We start from the raw sequence: 19197 nt of genomic DNA, 5'->3' as shown, positions 1-19197 counted from the left end.
CACCACCCTTCTGAGTAACACCCCTCCCCACCTTCTCACTATATAGAAGGATCTGGCAACTTCTGTTTCAGTGTATCTGAAGAAGTGTGCATGCACACGAAAGCTCATACCAAGAACTAACTTAGTTGGTCTTTAAGGTGCTACTGGAAGGAATTTTTTATTTTGTCCATCTTTTTAAGTTCATGAGGAAGTATGGTCTAAACACCCCCACCCCCCGCTAGGCAGGCTGGTTTAACTGAGAATGTTTGCAGGAGGAGAATGCTTTCCCAAATGGCTGTCCTTGAAAACAAAGGATGGTGGAACGCAAACGCTGTGGTGAAAATATGGATTTCTACAACACCGCAGTTCTGGACAAGAAATGGGTATGCTGGAAGGAGAACAGAGGTGAAAAGGATGGATCCAGATTTATACAAAAGCAAGATGAAAAGAAAGAATTAATATAAAAACAACAAGTAATGATTTACGATGGAGAGGCAAGGGGCAGAGTAACCTCATTTCTTTTCTTTTCTTTCTGTTTTGTTTTTTAAGGGAATAATAAATTATACGAGCAGAAATTGATAAATTGACAGCTGAGGGAGAAGGGGGAAAGGAGAGGAAAATATAAATTTTAAAAATGTGGTATTTAAGATTAAATCTAAGGAATGGAATGTGAATTGGAAATAAGTAATGTAATATAAAGCAGTAATTAGAAGAATGAAGAAACAGATTGATGATGGAGAGTGGGAAAATTGTATTAAATTTGATGTAATTTGGTATTGATTTGTTAAAAATTTGGAAAATGAATAAAAATTATTTGGCAAGCAACAGCACTCTTATGCTCTCTGTCCTTTTTAAAAAAAGAATTACTGCCCCAGTTTGGAGGCATGTTGGAGAAATGGGAGAGTGTCTGATGCTCAGGGATGCCCCCAAACCGCCTTGGCAGCAGGGAGGGGGCTTCTGACGCTGAATCTCCCAGGCGGCCCTCTTGGGTGGTCCCCTTCTATGGTCCCTGGGGCACATTCCTGGGGACTACAGGGTTCCAAGCCCCAACACTCAGATATGAACTTCTGGTCAAAACTTAACATTTAATATTTGAAATTTTGCATCCAAACTTTTGACAATTTAAAGAATTCATGCTAATGAATTGTGGACGGTCAAACAAGCTGGCTGAAATGACCGGATGGAAATCCCACAAGGAAGATGTACCGCAACAAAACCTCAAAAGATTGATCAATGAGACATCAAACTGAAGATCTTATAACCATTCAAAAGTGCTGATATGTGTGTGACTCACAAGGGTTCTTTGTACCACAAAGGGGACTATTTATTAAGATAAAAAATTCCTTCCAGTAGCACCTTAAAGACCAACTAAGTTAGTTCTAACTAAGTTGGAACTAAGTTCCAACTAAGTTAGTTCTAAGTTAGAACTAACTTAGTTGGTCTTTAAGGTGCTACTGGAAGGAATTTTTTATTTTGACTATGGCAGACCAACACGGCTACCTATCTGTAACTGTATTTATTAAGAGATGGCTTACTGCAGTGTGTGAGAGAGTGAGGGGGAAAAATACTTGGCCTGATGGTTGCTCTTCTCAGCATTTGATCAGAAATCTAGGAAAGCAGAAGAGGGATGAGGGAATCATAGAGCTTAGGCGAGCATGCGGTTGCATGCACAATATTAAGAAGTGCCAATTTGTAAATGGTGATCTGTCTTCATGCTTTGAGACCACATTTACAACTCTCTCAACTCAGGGGAACATAGTCACTTGTGTGAACCTGCCAGGTGATCAGGAGAATCTTTTACCACACAGCAACTACTGGTTTAGTAAATGTGTTGTAGAATGTAAAATAGTTCTCTGCATTCAGTCTTAGGACTAATGAGGATGAAGACAAACGTAACACTTCAAGCTTACAGCCAAATGTAGCTCTGTGTGGAGGATGTAGTTTGAGCACAGAAAGCAGTTGTTTTCAGAGCAGTGTTTGAGCTACTTCCACCATTATTACAATGTTATGTCTGTCTTAACACTTGAAAAAATGCTTCTGTGTTGAAATTGGCTTTTTTCAAGCTCTAGGTGCTAGGACCTGCTAGGGACTCTCATCTTTTGGCAAGGTTTTGCTCTACCTGAACATCAAAATCGAGTGCTGAGAAAGGAAGTTGAATTAGCTGGATTTGCGGCCCTGTTCCAGCTGGAGATACCCATGTACAGAAGCAGCTTTTGTTATATGCAGCAAATGCTAATTCAGATCTGCAGCTGTATCTGCATCACAATGTTTGCCTGTGCTCCATTAACCTGCAAAATGCATCTTGTGAGCTACCGATGGACCTATATCCTCATCCAGACCCAGCAGTTGTTTTGTGTAACTAGAGATGGATCAGGGCTCTTTCCAGTATTGGACACTGGGCATTTTAAATCGTGGCTCTTCATGATTTATCTCTCCTGATACCAAGACAGGAACATCTGCTTGGGTGAATATTTGCAATCCAAGTCTCTTTATTCTTTTTATATCATCTGCAAGTACTTAGCTCTTAGAGATAAATTCAGAAAGGGTGCTTTCACAAGGCTGAAATTTGCCACAGACTAGAAGGGACCTAGATTTCATGTTCATTTTCAGTAAAAAAAATGTAATTGGCCTTTCAACTGGCTTGCAACCAAGTGGTGGACATTTTCATAACTGGGAGCTGCAGATTCACACCAGGTTTTTGAAAACTGAATGTTATCACCTATTCTGCTACCTGATCCTGTCTAGCTCAGATGCCCATGTGGCACTATGTGTTTCACTAAAGGTAAAGGTACCCCTGCCCGTACGGGCCAGTCGTGTCCGACTCTAGGGTTGTGCGCCCTTCTCACTTAAGAGGCCGGGGGCCAGCGCTGTCCGCAGACACTTTCTGGGTCATGTGGCCAGCGTGACAAGCTGCATCTGGCGAGCCAGCGCAGCACACGGAAACGCCATTTACCTACCCGCTACAAAGCGGTCCCTATTTATCTACTTGCACTTAAGGGTGCTTTCGAACTGCTAGGTGGGCAGGAGCTGGGACCGAACGACGGGAGCTCACCTCGCCGCGGGGATTCGAACCGCCGACCTGACCATCGGCAAGTCCTAGGCGCTGAGGTTTTACCCATAGCGCCACCCGCGTCCCTTATGTGTTTCACTATGTGTTGATTATTTAGCTCTTGGAACTGTTGAATGCAAATGGGTGTCGTTGGAAACAAAGGCATGTGCAATGACACTGGGTGATACAAAAGTTGTAACTGTAACATTTTGAACCGTGATCCACACATGCCAGAGTTGCACTCTTCAGTGGATGCAGAGGCATATGAGAACCAACCATACAATGTAAAACAATAAAATGTAAGATAAAGGTCCAGAAAGAAACACAATGGTGCAATTGCAAGGAGCATGAATAAAGGCTTTGCTCATTTCTGAATATTTATTTGAAATTTACTAAGGGCTATTTTATACAGGACTGGCCCACCTACAGGTAAGGTGAGAAAACTGTCTTAGGTGGCAGGATCTACAGAGGCAGCAGATCCAGCCTCCGAGGAATGCATTGCCTGCTGCTGCTGTTGCAGCAGCGACAGGAAAAGCTGCAGCATGCTCCTTGGAGGCGGGATCTGCTTCCTCAGCAGCTCTCCCCATGCTATCACAAGAGTGGTCTCTCTGCCCTGGTGGAGGGTTACTGCTTTTGTGCCATTTTGTGGTTTGCCTTAGGTGCCAAAATGTCTTGGGCTGGCCCTGATTTTATACATTACGCCGTAGGACATCCAGACTTAAGAGGCAGCTGCAGCCAAATCCAGCTCTTTGTCAAGTTTACCAGCAGGACCCTTGGAAACATGCGCATGTTACAGTCATGCTTTTTGGCTATAGACGTGCACCTAAAAGTGTGTATGAAGAGGCTCTTCGGGAAGAGGGAGGGTAGTTAAATGCTGTCAACCATACTTCGGTTCACTGTGCCATTTAAAAATAACTCAAGTTAACACATCAGCCATGTATTAGCTGGGATTCAGCAACTGCTGTTTCATTATCTTCATGGCATGGTGTGAACATGATAATGCCTTTCAGAGAAAAAACCTGTCCTAACCTGGAAATTATCAAACATTAAGAAAATCCAACTGCCCAAATAATGTTGCTGCAAGGTTAACTCTATAAAGCCCTTATGACCAAATCACACATGCATGTACTTACTGGTTTGTGCAACAGTTGATGGCTCACAGCTAAATGTCTGACTTGTCTCTCCTGAAAAGGAATTTGCTTGAGGTGATGTATGAGAAAACGGCTGGCTCTTGTTTACTTATTTATTTATTTATATTTAGAATACTTTATAGCCCCAAGAGGCTTTCAAAGCGCCTTCCTTGCAAAAGATTCTCACAATAATAATAATATTAATAATAATAATAAACCACCCCACATTCACAGAAATGGTACAGTGTCCCTCTGTTGCCAGAATTATTCAAGTGACATTTCCTGCCCCACGCTTTCCTGGTGTCTCCCTTCAGCCTTTGCCCACTAGACAAGAGCTCCCACGGATGTCCTCTGAGGCAAGGCCGTGGGACTGAGCAGAGGGAACTTGATGGACTGCAGCATTGAGTGGCAAACTGCATGTGGGAATAAATGGTGGCATAGACTTTATATTTGCCAATGGGACTGGGATTCCTGCAGCAAAAATTTCCACCCACTTCCTTGTCACATTGGTGACATCCAGTCCACATTCATTGCAACTGTTGGGAGGAATGGGAAGAACCGTGGCCAGTGGGGGTGCAAAAGTCACACAGACAGAACCTTGTTTATCATCACCTCAGACAACATCCTTTCGATTCAGTGAAGATAGTTCATACATTCAGCTAATGTTCAGAGACTTATAAAGATCCTCTTCCCATGGAAGAGGATGCCACCATCCTCTTAATAGAGTGAGTACTTTAGGTTGTCTATGCCTGAAGAGGCTGAAACTGTGAGCCATAACCCACAAAATAAAGGGTGGGAATAGCAGCCCTGCTAGGATGTCCTAATTCCTCATCAAAAGAGGAAGAGTGGGAGAGAATGTGCGGACTCTCTCCTGTAATCTCTTTGCTCCAAGTTAGAAGCATACATCTACAGTAAGGAGTCTGCTCTATCTGAGAAGGTTCCACTTGTGATTTAGAACCCTGGGAGATCATGGACAGCCTAGAGAAGTAGAGAAGTCTCACCACTGCAGAAGTCAACCCTCCAGCTCAACAGTGGGGAAGATTATGAGAATGGAGCTAGAGCGCTCAGGAGCCTCACTCGCCCTCATCACATGGAGAATCAGAAACCTCTGAAGAGGGGCCATCTGATTTAGCCCTCTGCATGTAGGAGTATCCCAAAGGACTTTCTCTGTTGCACAAGTTAAGAGTGCGGAGGTCAGGCACAGGAGTCATTCCTTCACACAGAAACAGGAACTTCTGCCCAGGTAAGCCAGTGCATCATTAAGTAACATTGAAACATGGCAGCTTCTCCCGTGGGTTCATCCCACTGTGTGGCTGTGATACCTAAAAGTGTGCCACTATGTGGGCAGTGGGACCCTAATACAAAATTGTCATCCCCAATGCTGATCTGCTGATTTACTCGATGGCTCCTTAATGTGAAACCATTACCCAGCTAAGCTTGGGAATGATGCTTTCCTGTCAAGTGCTACGCAGTTTTCTGGATCCCCATGGTGGTGACCCTTAACTGTTCCAGCCACAGCATGGAGTGGACACATGAAAAAGTGTCTCCCCAAACATGGCTGCAACCAATAAAAGGTAGCCGAGGGGTGAGAGATGAGGAAGCAGTGACAGTATACAAGCTTGGCTGCCTTGGTTTGTACAGGGATGAAACTGCTGCTCCCCTTCTGAATTCTGGGTTATCTATAGCAACCACGTTCCTAGCATTTTAAACCACTGTTTCCCATGCTCCAGTTGCTTGTGCTCTTAGGCCATGTTTGATGTGTACAGTCACAGAACTCTTTCTAACAGTGGAGTGCTATGAAATCAGTAGCATTGAAGACATAGGGAGAACCAAATACAAAATAAAAACAGAAATAAAAATCAGAAAGTTAGAATTCCAGTAAGTTTACATTTAGTACAGAGTAAAGACATAGCTACCCGTTAGTGCTTAGAGAATTTGTTTTGATGCTATTAAAAACATAAATAAAATATTTTTTTCTTCAAATGTCCATTCAAAAGGTTCCAGTGTCACCTGCAGCTGTCAGAGCTTTGTCCTTTGTCCTGACCTTTGTTTTACAAATAAGTCAATAGCTGAGCTTCCACCCTAGTCCCTATTTTACATCATTGTCTCACCAGCTGCCCTTTACCTGCTTTTGTTTCTTTTCTTAGAAATAAAAGTTTTTCAGCAACACTGCTGGGATTTTAGGTTTCTCTGGGTACAGTTAAATTCCTCATTTGTTTTTTAATAAGATAAAGGTCTTATTTGCACATATTTGTGTGCGTTATAAATTTGAAAATAACCTCCTGGACTGTGATACGTATAATTTAATCTAAGAGCAAAACTCTACAAAACCCAGACTGCAGGGTTTTTTGCGGGGTGGGGGGGGGAACCACAGAGGAACTTGCTTGCGCTGAATGAAGTCACCATACAATTCATCCCATCGACCCTGGTTCCAATGTAGTGAAAGCAGCTAGTCAGCAAGTTAACGCATCGTTCTTGAATGTGTTATTAAGAAGTAACAGGAAAGAGACTGGCCTCCTCCTCCAAGAAAATTAAATGTGCAAAATGATGCTGTAGTTGTCTTGTTCCACTCTAACACGTGGCGGCTGTGTCTTTTAAAAAGGAGGAACATGAGCTGTTATTTACAAGTGAACACCTCTGTCCGCTCGCTACAAGTGTTGCATTTCACAAAGCAGCACCAATGGAACTTGCAGTTACACTGCCAAACTTTGGTGTACTGGTGGGTGTTGTAGCCCCTCCCACAGCACATCATGTCACACCCATCGGCGCTGGGTGAGGTGCGGTTGCAGAGGCGTCCCTGTGTCCCCACGCTCCCAGTGGAAGCATCTTCTTCGCAGTAGTTGGGTGACTTATCTATATATACCAGATCTGTTTCCATTGGTTTCTGGTAACTTCTGATCTGCTTGATCTTCAGAAAGGTGGGCTGCCTAAGCCTGCTGGCTCTCACCACTTCCACCTGCACGGCAGCATTGTATTTTTCTTTCAAAATATATCCAATCTCTCTGAATTTAGGGAGCGTAGTCCAACAGGTCTTGGTTGTGCAGGAACCAGAAACCCCGTGGCATTTGCATTCCAGTTTCATTCTCTCTTCAAGCACCTGTAGACAAAAGCAGGGAGAAATAATGAAAGGGGGAAATAGCCTCTCATCGTTCATCACGTGGATTCTAAGATATTACAGGGGGAGTTATTTGTGACAATATCATGCATAAAGATCAAGGGCACGATCCGGCACTTTTAAACTCCCACTAGCTTCAGATGGATATCTCTGCTGTGTGCTTTTCTCTCATTAAAATTAACCGAAATTAGGAGTGGTTTGCTTGGCTTGATTCAAGCCTTTGGTGTGAAAGTGTGAAAGCAAAATTTTGTTATTGTTCCTAATGGTGTGATTCATCTCTTCTGCCCTAAAGATGTTCAGACAATACCCACACCATATTCAACCTTATTATGCTCCATCTCCAATAAAATTGTTGCCTGCCAAGCCCAGCCCCATCGCCATTCTTGACTAGGAGGGTAAGCTTCTATAGTGAAACATTTCAGCAACTGACCCAACAAATGTTCATTACTCAAATAACCAATGGCATTAGTATTTCCATGTGCTTTTAAATTCTCACTAGTGGTCTAATTAGTTTTTCACTGGGTGCAAAGACATAATGGACTGCCTAGGAGCATTCCTTTCTGTAGAAACATTGCTTTGCCCTTTTAGAGTATAGCACTGTTTTGTTTTTAAATCTTACATTATGGGTTAGCTTTTCTCCCCAAGCCATTGCCATGCTGGACCAGAACTGTCTTCAGTCCCTCTTGACCCATGTATGGTTTTCATCCATTTGTTATGATTGGATGTATTATATTAACACAGTGAAGTAGGTAGCCGTGTTGGTCTGACGCAGTAGAAATATATATAAAAAAATAAACAAAAAATTGTCCAGTAGCACCTTAGAGACCAACTAAGTTTGTTCTTGGTATGAGCTTTCGTGTGGTATCTGAAGAAGTGTGCATGCGCATGAAAGCTCATACCAAGAACAAACTTAGTTGGTCTCTAAGGTGCTACTGGACAATTTATTTATTTTTTTCCTATATTAACACATTGTGATTAATAAGGCTCCTAAGTCCACATGCTGAAGGCCCATGGTGTCCATGCAGAAACCTTTTGAGATGCTGTGGTAACTATAATTTAACATTTAACAGGCAAGAACTGCCACTCTGTTTGGAGGAAAGTATGTTTTAAATATTTGCTTTCTCACTCCATTTTGCAGAAACTTCCCAAGAATTGAAATCATGTCAAAAAAATTTAAGTGGCTGTGTCTGGCAGCCTTCATTGATTAAAAGTTAATTGATTAATCTACTTATTAAAATTTCAGTCTTACTCATTAGATGTCTGATAGTATCAGTCGGGGCTTTTTTCAGGGGGAACTCACCAGAACTCAGTTCCTGCCCCTCTCAGGTGGGTGCCATTGCCATTCCAAGAGAAAGAGGGAGGCGTTCATGGTGAGTTCCAGCACCTCTTTTTCTAGAAAAATAGCACTGCTATCAGTTAAAATTAGCTATAAATCATACCGCAAGAGTGATTCACCAAAACAAATTGCCACTACGTGACTCGCTCTCTCAGAATAACATTGAAACTATTCCCCTTCCTCTAGATAGATTCCCTCTGGGTTCATGATGTTCTTTCCAACTAAAATGGTTGAAATGCCACTTCTCCTTTGTAAAATAAGTGCTGAAATACAATGGCATAAAAACCACTTCTTCAGTTTATTGTTTTGCTTTTTCAAATGACACATTGCAAACACCATTTGATGGAATTTCCCCCTGCAACTTAGAAAGAAAATCCTTACCAAGAAGAAAATCAAAACAAAATGTGTAACATGTTTTGTCAGTTTCAAATTAGGCATATGGCATCAGATGCAGCTTTTGAACATACTAGAGCGTGGGTTTTTTAAACAATAGTAACATTTTTTCATGTGTTGGTTTGAACTTGCTTTCCCTGCTGTGTGTTTTTCTTGGAGATGCTAATTTTCAGACCAGTTGCTGAATGTAATGTAATCCGTATTTTAACTGCCAGAGCAAAGGGTAATAGACAACTTTGACACTGGTGCTCTGTGTCTTTTGCTTATGTTATTCAATAAAGCACCATCTGCACTGCTGGCAGAGAGAGAGGAAATGCCTGCAGGCTCCTCCTGAGACCCTTTCTCAAGTCTAGATTTCACTGAGACAGATAACCTGTGACAGACTTGAAACTGCAGATAGGGACTCACATGACTGGATGATCCTGTATAGAGAAAAGAAAACCCTTTCATATAGAAAGCTAGCATGTTGGGAAGGCATCTAGGCCAGAACCTCCTGTCTGTTTGGGTTTCTCATGTTTCCTGTTTTAAGCTCAGTTCTCCACATGCCTACAACAGTTTGAATTTTTAAAAAGAGAATAAAGACCCATCATTAAGAAGCACATTACCATACTCTTTTTTTGCAAGCAATTTCCCCTATATCATGCATTGCTCCTTGTATTTTCACAAATATATGCATTTTATGTACACTCTTCCCACATATACCACAAAATTCAGAGAAGTGTGAATTTTGGAAGCGAGCTGTGTTTCAATTTGCGTGTTGTTTTGGGAAATGAAAATAAGGCAGGGTTGCATTAGAATGCAAATGTGATCAAATTTGCCCCCCCCCCGGACATTCCAGTTTTGTATATGCAGGGAATCTTTTACACTGCCATAAGGCGTATCTGTCCAGCCATGTGAATCCATGCCTACCAGTGAAAAGGCAGCCCACCCCTCTAACATTAGACCATCCACTCCTATTCTAAAATACCTTTCTTCCAGCCTCATTGTTGTGCAAGTTCATCAGCCTCCGAGCACTCTTTCTGATTTCTCTGGCATCAACAAACCTCCTGGAGAATTCAATGCCGTATCTGATATCAGCGGAGCAGCCTCCCCACTTCCACCCTTCCTCTTGGTTGTAATAACCTTGTTTCTCTCTGTCACAGCCACAGTTGCTTAGGTTTCCCTGGCTGCAGGCAGCAGTGACGGCATGCGCAACCCCAGCAGCAGTGATGGCGTAGGTGAAAGCGGCTTCCCTGCTTCCTGTGGGGTGGAGGGAGAGAAAAAAAGGTGGGGGGAAAATCAGCTGACTGAAGCAAAGAGAAGGTAGCTATGCCCCAATGAAATCCACCCTATGCTTCCCAGCCAACTGGCATTTCAACCGTCTGCCCAGTTAAGATGTAGGTAGTGCTGCTATCCCCAAGTGGCTCGTGAAGCACCTTGCAGGAGAGAGAAGGGATTCTGCTGCTTGGCCGTGACTGAGGCGGGTATCCAGGACTCTTGTGACTTGGCACCGGGGGCTGCCAGGACAGCACCCTAAAGGCACACAGCTTCCAAGTGGCTGGCAACGTCCTCTAGTCAGGGCATCAGGACACCTTTCCTTTTTAAAAATTGGAAATAAAGTTTTCTCAGCAGTGATAGAAGCCTTCTTTGCCTCCAGCAAACCACCACATTAGCTATGGGCTGGATTCTGGTTTGAGGGTAGGATTATCTTGGCGCTTTGGGCCCTCTCCTACATCGGTGTGCCACCAGCTCCCATTCTGAATTTTCCACAATGCCCTGGGGGTGCCCAGCTTAGGACCACTCCAGAGAAATATTGTGTCAAGATCCCCGTTCATGGATTCAAGGACAGCTTTTTGTATTTTATCTGTGTTTTTTTAATTTGTGTAAGCTGTGTTGAGTTCCAGTCTGGGGAAAAGGTGGGATGCAAATAAATTTAATATAAGAATAATGTGGGGATGAAGCATGGAGAAGGTACAGAAATGTCCACACAGACTTCACTCCCAACATCACAACAGCCAAGCAGACAGTCCTTATTACACTCCTGAGTCAGGGACGGAAGGATCAGTCTGTTTCCAGCCCATGACAGCTTTTCATGTCATATCATAGAATTGTAGAGTTGGAAGGCACCCTGGGGGTCATCTAGTCAAGCCCCCTGCAATGCTGGAATATGCAGCTGTCCCATACAGGGATCTAACCTGCAACCTTGGCATTATCAGCACCACGCTCTAACCAACTGAGCTATCCAGTAGTGTTCATTCATAAATCTGTTCAGTCTCATTTCTGCACCAATCTGCTTTTTTTAAAAAAGTGCATTATTTTAAACGGGTTTTTCCCCAAAAAATAAATAGTATTTACATATTCTATCCTAAATACGTGTTATTTATATGTGCTTTGCTACAGGTTTTTCTGATCAAAGAATGCTTTGTGACCCACATATTAGTCCAGAAAGTACAAATAAAATTAGTTCTCCCAGAAATACAGACTGAACAAAATGAGTGGAGAACCTCTCTCCAGGCCTTTGGCTTCAATGGGTGATGGTGGGGGTGGAGCCAACAGGGACTTTGGGGGGGGAGGGGACCCTCCAGCCTTCAGCCCCTTTTTGGATGCAGACAGCTACTGCCTTTCTCAAATGTAAAAAAGAAGACGATTCAATCCGCAGCTGAAAGGGATCAGTTCTAGTTAACACAGTCTCAAAGAGCTAAATTTCTAATTTAATTTTGCAAATCCAGACTGTAACCTGAGGTAAAATATATACAGTATGGCTCAGTTTCAACATGTCTGTCAACACAGCTGAAATGAAATCATTTGCTTTAGTCAGGAAGAATAGACAATTCGACTGTGGAATCTTGTAAAATATGAACAAGAGCTGAAAGGAGTCAGCTCAGATATTCTCCTCTGAAAATTTTCATGTTGAATATTCACAGCCATGTTCTGAATTTCTGAATATTTGCTAAATATTACTACCATATTTACTCAAATCTAATGCTCGCCTTTTTTGGTCAAATTACGTTGCAAAAATTAAGGCACACGTTAGATTCAATGGCACATTAGACTCGAGATAATACTTTGATTTCAGTCGTTTATATATGACTTTGATGTTCAGTATATGGTGTTTGACAGCTTATATTTGACAGTATTTGCTGGTTGATGATATGCAATAGTGTTTAGTAGTTTATAACTGAAATATACTGTAATTACATTTACTTAACAGTACAGCATTTAGTAGCTGGTAGTAATTCATACTTGACATGAATCAGTATTTGGTTTTAGAGGTCCTAACTGGACAACTATGTGGTTACAGGAGAGTCTAAATTTAAAATAAAATAATAAAATAATAAAATAATAACATGAGTTACTATTTATGTTCATACACAGAGTTCATCTGGTTGAATGTAATTGTGCAAGATAACATGATAACAGAAATATATATGTGTATGTGTATTACATAATTTGGTAAAAATAACAGCATTGATTGTATGTAAAAGGTGGAATATAAATCTAGTAGTAGTAGTAATTATAATAGATTATGAAATACAATAAACAATAATAAAATAATTTTAAGTGTTAAACGGGTGTAGAGATACACTGATGGATAAAAATATTAGCCCATATGGGGGGAGGGGACCAAATTTTTTTGGTGAATGACAATCTTCATCAGGGACAAAGAAATGGTGACCATATAAATAAATGTCAGCCTTAAGGCAAATAATTATAGACATAGACATGAATTACAATAGAGCAGCCCATGATTAACAATGTGACAAACCCCCAACCTCAGCTGACAAACACACCAAACATGCAGAATATGTTATAACATTATAAAAATAAGTGAAAAGAAGGAAGTGGTTTAGATTTCTCATTGAAAAGCATTTTTATAATGTAAATATCTTCACATAAAACAAGAACACATTACATTAGGCAGAAAAAAGTTCCCTTCTTCTGCCTTAGGACTCTACAGAATCCAATATTAAGGTCTTCCTGTCAAAGCAAATTGTCTCTGAGGTAACATCCCCGTGTCTCCTCCTCCTCCTCCTCCTTCGTCTTGCCTTCCCAGCATGGGAGATAGAAAGAGAAGAAAGTGAGCAATGGCCCTTCAGCATGTGAGAAGCGTAACCCCAATCAGAAGTGGGATCTGCTACCGATCACCATGTTATTTCAGGGGATGGGATTCAGACTTAATCACAATTAGAGGAGTATGAATGAGTCTGGATTCCAGCCCAGAAAGAACTAGCCTGCCTTTGCATTCCCCATCAATCAAGGAACAGGAATGCGGGAATGCCCTCTCCAAAAATAGCATCCCAGAAAATAATTTGCAATGATTTCAGATATTACAAAATTTCTGAATAACCAAGGCAATGGATTACTTGTAATCTGAAACAGTTTGCTTATTCCAAACATTTGGATTTATTTCTAATATTAGGATAGAACTTGAGAAATGTGATTCCCAGAATGATGTTTGTGACTAAGTTGGTGAAGGTTGTTGTAATTAGAATATTTGTAAGGGAAATCAGTGGGTGGGATAGAGTGGGCTGTTCTTCACCACAAACCTTTCCCCATGCTGGGCTTTGCCAATCTTACTGATTTCCCTCTTGCAGATTCCTACTTGCCTCACATAGATTGGGAATCCTTGAGATCTATCATTTATTAACAAAAGGGGGGGGAGAGATTTGCTACCATTTATTTGTGAGAAGGAATACAACAGAAACTGAAATGTTAAAATAATCAAAGTTGCCATCTCTATCTTGCTGTTGGTGACTCATACCTTCTCTGATTACAATTAATTATTATAAAATAATGTTAAAGTCATTGTATATGTTTCTTTTTACAATCTTCACATTTCCATACACTAATTGATTTTTTACTTGTGCCTTTATTCTAGATGCTTGGTTAAGATCATTTAGTATTATCTCTATGATCTTCCAGCAATATTTTTACTTGGTAAAGTAAGTTTCCCATATTGGAACTTAGCTATTGACTAACCAAAACCCATCTCTGAACACTACTGGACTTTGAGAACGTTCAAAGCTATATTTTGTGGCTCAGATTGATCTCTAATTCAAACAATCCAACTGGAAATATTAATATCACCAAACATAACAACAAATATTCCTCATGGAAATTGAATATTAAAACCCACCACTAGTCATATTACTAGATGGTGATGTTACTGATGGTTATCTTTTGTAAAAATGTGTACCATGCAAGTCACAATCCCTGAGTTCATACATTCGGATGGGTTCGTATTAAGTGTTATCCATGTGGTGGAAAGGAATGCCCTTCCATCCCACTAGACAGTGCCCTGCCACCAAACATATGAACTGGGGCAATTTCTAGGATTGCAACTTAAGTATGCTGACCAGATACAAAGGGGGACGGGGACACCAAGATTCTGTAGGCCCTTTGGCAAGGTGATCTTAGTGCCCCACATAACCTTGAAGATACCGGGCGTTGCGCCTGACCTTCTTAGGTGCCTTCAATCCAGTGTGAGTCCGACCTTCCAAGGTGTTAGAATCAACTTCTGAAAATTCTGGCTGGAGGAAAACTACTGTATTTTCCATGTATAGGACGGTTTTTTAATTATTATAATTAAATGTTAAAAATTAGGGGTCGTTTTATACACAGATAGTGCAGAGGGGGGGGGCGTGCGGTTGTTGGCAGCCGTGAACAGGAGATTGTCAGAGGTTATTGTGTGGGTTATTGTTGGCTACGGCAATACCTGCTTTTTTAAAAAAAATATTTATTTATACAACAAGAAAAACACACACACAAAAACCACAAATACCAAATTACACATAAATTACAAAAATAACCATAGACACATAATTTTCTTGGCAAACAATAAAACATCTATTGGTCTTGTCAGGGAACTGCCATCAGTGCAGGAGGGAGAGAGAGAGCTCCAGAGGGATCCCAGAGAGCGTCCCGGGATTGGGAGAGGCAGCCCATCTTCTGGGGAAGGGAATCAGCTCAGCTCCAGTGGAGAAGGGGGGCAGATGGGGGAATCTGAGAGGGGGTCACATGACTCCTTGCCGGGGACCAGCGGGGAGAGTAGGGGTCCTCCGCTGCCTACGCCTTCCTTGCGCAGAAGGCTTCCGCTCAGGGAAAGTAGGAGGAGACTGGGCGTGAAAGAACTTCTTTGCTGGAAGAAGTTTAAGAAACGCCCACTGATGGATTCTGCCAGCGATTGAGACAGCCAGGGGTGAGTGGCTGTCCGGACAGAAAAGGTTCACTTAGGCAACCCAGCCAGGTGTTGGCACAGGCTTACGCACGAGCAACCCCTAGAACCATTACAGGTCTTAACACTAAAGACCCAACTTCCCGTCTACTCCATATTTCAAATTCATATTACTTATTGCCAATACACATTTTTTTCATAATTAAACTTATTCTCAATAAATCTAATTTCTTCTATCTACCTAGCAACATCACTGAAGTTCCTCGAATGCTGCAACAGAATTTAAACTACTATATTTATTTTTCAGATATTCTTTGAAAACCTCCCATTTAGAAACAAATTCCTGTTTTGATTTATTCTTTATTTTTTCTGATAAACCATCTAATTCGGCATATTCTGTCAGCTTTTGGATCCAATCTTGTATAGAGGGGATTTCATTACTCTTCCATTTTGCTGCGATCAAAACTCTTGCTGCCGCCGTCACATATAAAAAGATACCCTTCCTCTTTTGTGGAATATCCAAATCTGTTATTCCCAGGAGGTAGGCCTCTGGTTTTTTATTGAAAGAGATCTTTAGCATTTTTTGCAGTTCTGCATGTATACTCTCCCAGAATACCTGTCAATACCTGCTTTCTATTGGCTACTGCTGCAGTAATTAGGCGGTCTCTTGGCGGCTGCCGTTGGTGAGCAGACAGATGACTGGTGGCCGTTGAGTGATTTCCGGCAATCCCTGCCCCCCCCAAAAAAAGCTCAACAACTCTGGGCAATCTCCCCCCATTTCCTCAATTGGGAGTCCTCCAAAATAGGGGTCATCTTATACAGGGGGGCATGTTAAATACGGTAATCTCTGTCTCTATTTTACCTGGAGATAGTTTGTGTCCGCAGCATATCACTTCAGATGGTGGGCTCACATCTTTTCTATGCAAAAAATGTCCCTGGCCATGAAAAATACAGCATGCTAAGCTAAGATGATAATAGCCTAGTTTGCTAGAATTCTGTATGGAGGTACTTTTTATAGAGGCCCTTCTCTGCTGAGATTCCTGTATTTCAGGGATTGGGCTAGATAACTATCAGGGTCCCAACACTACAATTCTATGGTTCTGTGATTATGATTCAAGCTACATGATCCTCTACCTGCAATTGGAAGCAGTACATCTGAGAAACAGATTTACCAAGACTAGACCTTAGCTACTATTAAAGGTAAAGGTATCCCTGACCGTTAGGTCCAGTCGCGGATGACTCTGGGGTTGCGAGCTCATCTCGCTTAACAGGCCGAGGGAGCCAGCGTCTGTCTGCAGACAGTTTTTCCAGGTCATGTGGCCAGCATGACCAAGCCACTTCTGGCGAACCAGAGCAGCACATGGAAAGGCTGTTTACCTTCCTGCCAGAGCAGTACCTATTTATCTACTTGCACTGCGTGCTTTCGAACTGCTAGGTTGGCAGTAGCTGAGACCAAATAATGGGAGCTCACCCTGTCGCGGGGATTCGAACTGCTGACCTTCTGATGACAGCGCCACCTGCGTCCCTTAGCTACTATTAGTATACAATTAAATGGGCATTTGTAGCAGTGAGAATGTCAAAGATACAATTCCCTTTACTTTAAAAGAGGCAACTTTTTGCTTTCCCATCGCAGAGTAATTTACAGTTGTGTGATGTAGAAGTTATTTAAGTCTGTATGGCAGTAGTTAGGTGCCTGTCTCCCAGGAGAAAAGCCCCAAAGCTGACCAGCACAAATATCTAGGCATCTTATCATCCAGGATATCAAGGAGCAGTGCCAGAAAAGTGTACAAGTTCCTTAATTTCACTTTTAAAAGCTTACGTGGCCATCTTGGGAAGGACTGAAAGGCTATATTTAATACGTTCTTTCTTGTTACACACACTTCAGATCATAAATATTCACCGAAATCAAGTGTGCCCTAAGCTCTCAGTTGATGCCAGTTATACCACCTGGAGCCTGCAGCATATCTGTATATACATATTAAAGATCTTAAGTTTAAACTTTGTGTTCAAATATATATCCAACAAGATACTAAAAAGGTGAAAATTATATAAAGGAACTGACACAAAATACTGAGGGCTGGTTCACTCTCTGCTGCTGCAGCAAGGATGGCAAAAGGGGGCATTCCTAGACCCCTCCATCGGCTACAGGCAAATGTTATTCCTATTCTGCACCTTTCTTATTGGACTTTGAAACTGCTAGAAGCAATCAGATCTGCATATGTCCCTTTAAAAATCAAGGAGGCGGTGTCTGATAGAGAGATTTCCTTTTACCTCCTATGAAACCTGTGTTTCATTGTGTCAGTAGTATGTGGAATATTGCCACTAATCCCTCCCCAAAACAAACAAAAACGTGTTGTTGCAGAAAATCCTGTTGAGTAATAGGTCAGAGGAATCCCAGCGAAGTCCCCTGCTAAGTGCTTCTGTTTGAACAGTAGTTAATATTACAGTGCCTGCAGTAAAGTAACACAGTTGATCGATGGAGAAGAGAAAGCAAACAATGGGGGACGGTGGTGGGCAGGCGGGCGAAGGAGAACGTGAAGGCAGCCTTCCTGAACTGCCAAAGGAAAATAAATGGGAGATGGAAGAGATGCGGGGGGGGGGGGATGTGTTCATGCCTTGCTACCAGTGTCAGGATGTCATGGTGCATCAATGCGCTAGCAAAAGAGCCTGAGGGGCAGCATGTCTTATTCAGAGATGGCAGAGCAGATGCAGAACAGTGACTTTATAGTAATCACAGAGGGAACAATCCACTGGGAAGATCTCCTGTGCAAGACTTCAATGATGTCACCTTGAAGGAACAGCATTTTAGCTAATGGATCCTTGAAGAAGGAATTTGGGAGGTTTTGGGGCCTGGTTAGGGTAGCTGCGCAATCAGGTTTGAGTAACCTGTTCCTTCAACCTACCCAAAATCACAAAGAGCTGCGCACAGGAGAGTTTCTCTTTGGCTACCTTTGTTCTTTTGCACTACGTTCCATAGAGGAATCCACATGCTATAAGAGAGGTGCCGGTTTTGCCCTCCTGCAACAGGAACAAATATGGGCAAGAAGTAAATTGATAGTATGTGTCAGTTATGTAAGAATCATGCCCAGTAGCCTTTTTCATTTAGCATGCTCGTTGTGGTTGTCTTCTTATGTGCCTTCATCTTATGTGCCATTGCTGGGGGGGTGTCTTATTTTGCTTTTATTTAAATGTACTTTTTGTCTGGGTTATTCATAATCTCTGGCCTAAACTAGCAATAAGTTTTCTTTAAACAATAATAAAAAGGTTAATGTCACCTGTCCCTTTAAAACCAGGACTGTCCTGTTTTGGGGGTACATTGGGGTCCCATGGATGCAGGTGGCACTGTGGGTTAAACCACAGAGCCTAGGGCTTGCTGATCGGAAGGTCGGCGGTTCGAATCCCCGCGATGGGTGAGCTCCCGTTGCTCGGTCCCTGCTCCTGCCAACCTAGCAGTTTGAAAGCACGTCAAAGTGCAAGTAGATAAATAGGTACCACTCCGGCGTGCAGGTAAACGGCGTTTCCGTGCACTGCTCTGGTTTGCCCGAAGTGGCTTAGTCCTGCTGGCCACATGACCCGGAAGCTGTACGCCGGCTCCCTTGGCCAATAAAGCGAGATGAGCGCCGCAACCCCAGAGTCGGCCACGGCTGGACCTAATGGTCAGGGGTCCCTTTACCTTTACCTTGGGGTCCCGTTTAGCCCCCTTATTTTCTGGTTTGGAAGTCATAAAAATAAAAATTGGCATTTGTGTGCTCACCCAAACTTGCTTGTCTTGCCCCAACCAAAGATGCTAGGTCGAAACTACTATTCAACCCAGGCAGGAAACTGCTCCTGATGCTAAGAGCAGGGAAATCCACTCAGTGGATTTGTAACTGGCTGACTGACCGAACCCAAAGGGTTCTCATCAATGGTTCCTCTTCATCCTGGAGAAGAGTGACTAGTGGGGTGCCACAGGGTTCTGTCTTGGGCCCGGTCTTATTCAACATCTTTATCAACGACTTGGATGATGGACTCAAGGGCATCCTGATCAAATTTGCAGATGAC

At 42.4% G+C, this 19197-nt stretch overlaps 1 protein-coding gene across 4 annotated transcripts in view; it reads right to left on the bottom strand.

Moving 5' to 3' along the window:
- The window catches only part of WNT7B (Wnt family member 7B), a 131329-nt gene that overhangs the window by 8323 nt on the left and 103809 nt on the right, over positions 1 to 19197 (bottom strand). For 2 of the 4 annotated variants that reach the window (XM_083503528.1, XM_083503531.1), the window contains exons 3-5: positions 9970 to 10241; positions 7022 to 7255; positions 4162 to 4212 (exon numbers count right to left, since the gene is read on the bottom strand). In XM_083503528.1, coding sequence (XP_083359654.1) covers positions 4162 to 4212; positions 7022 to 7255; positions 9970 to 10241 — 557 coding nt within the window. Of the gene's footprint in view, positions 1 to 4161; positions 4213 to 4257; positions 7256 to 9969; positions 10242 to 19197 lie in introns of those variants that run through there. The other 2 variants (XM_083503530.1, XM_083503529.1) reach the window with 1 other exon arrangement.

The sequence above is a fragment of the Podarcis liolepis genome (genome assembly GCF_965112155.1).
Source record: "Podarcis liolepis genome assembly, chromosome: 5".
Taxonomy (NCBI): domain Eukaryota; kingdom Metazoa; phylum Chordata; class Lepidosauria; order Squamata; family Lacertidae; genus Podarcis; species Podarcis liolepis.
The sequence above is the reverse complement of the archived record's forward strand: the minus strand, read 5'-3'. Positions and strand labels throughout refer to the sequence as shown.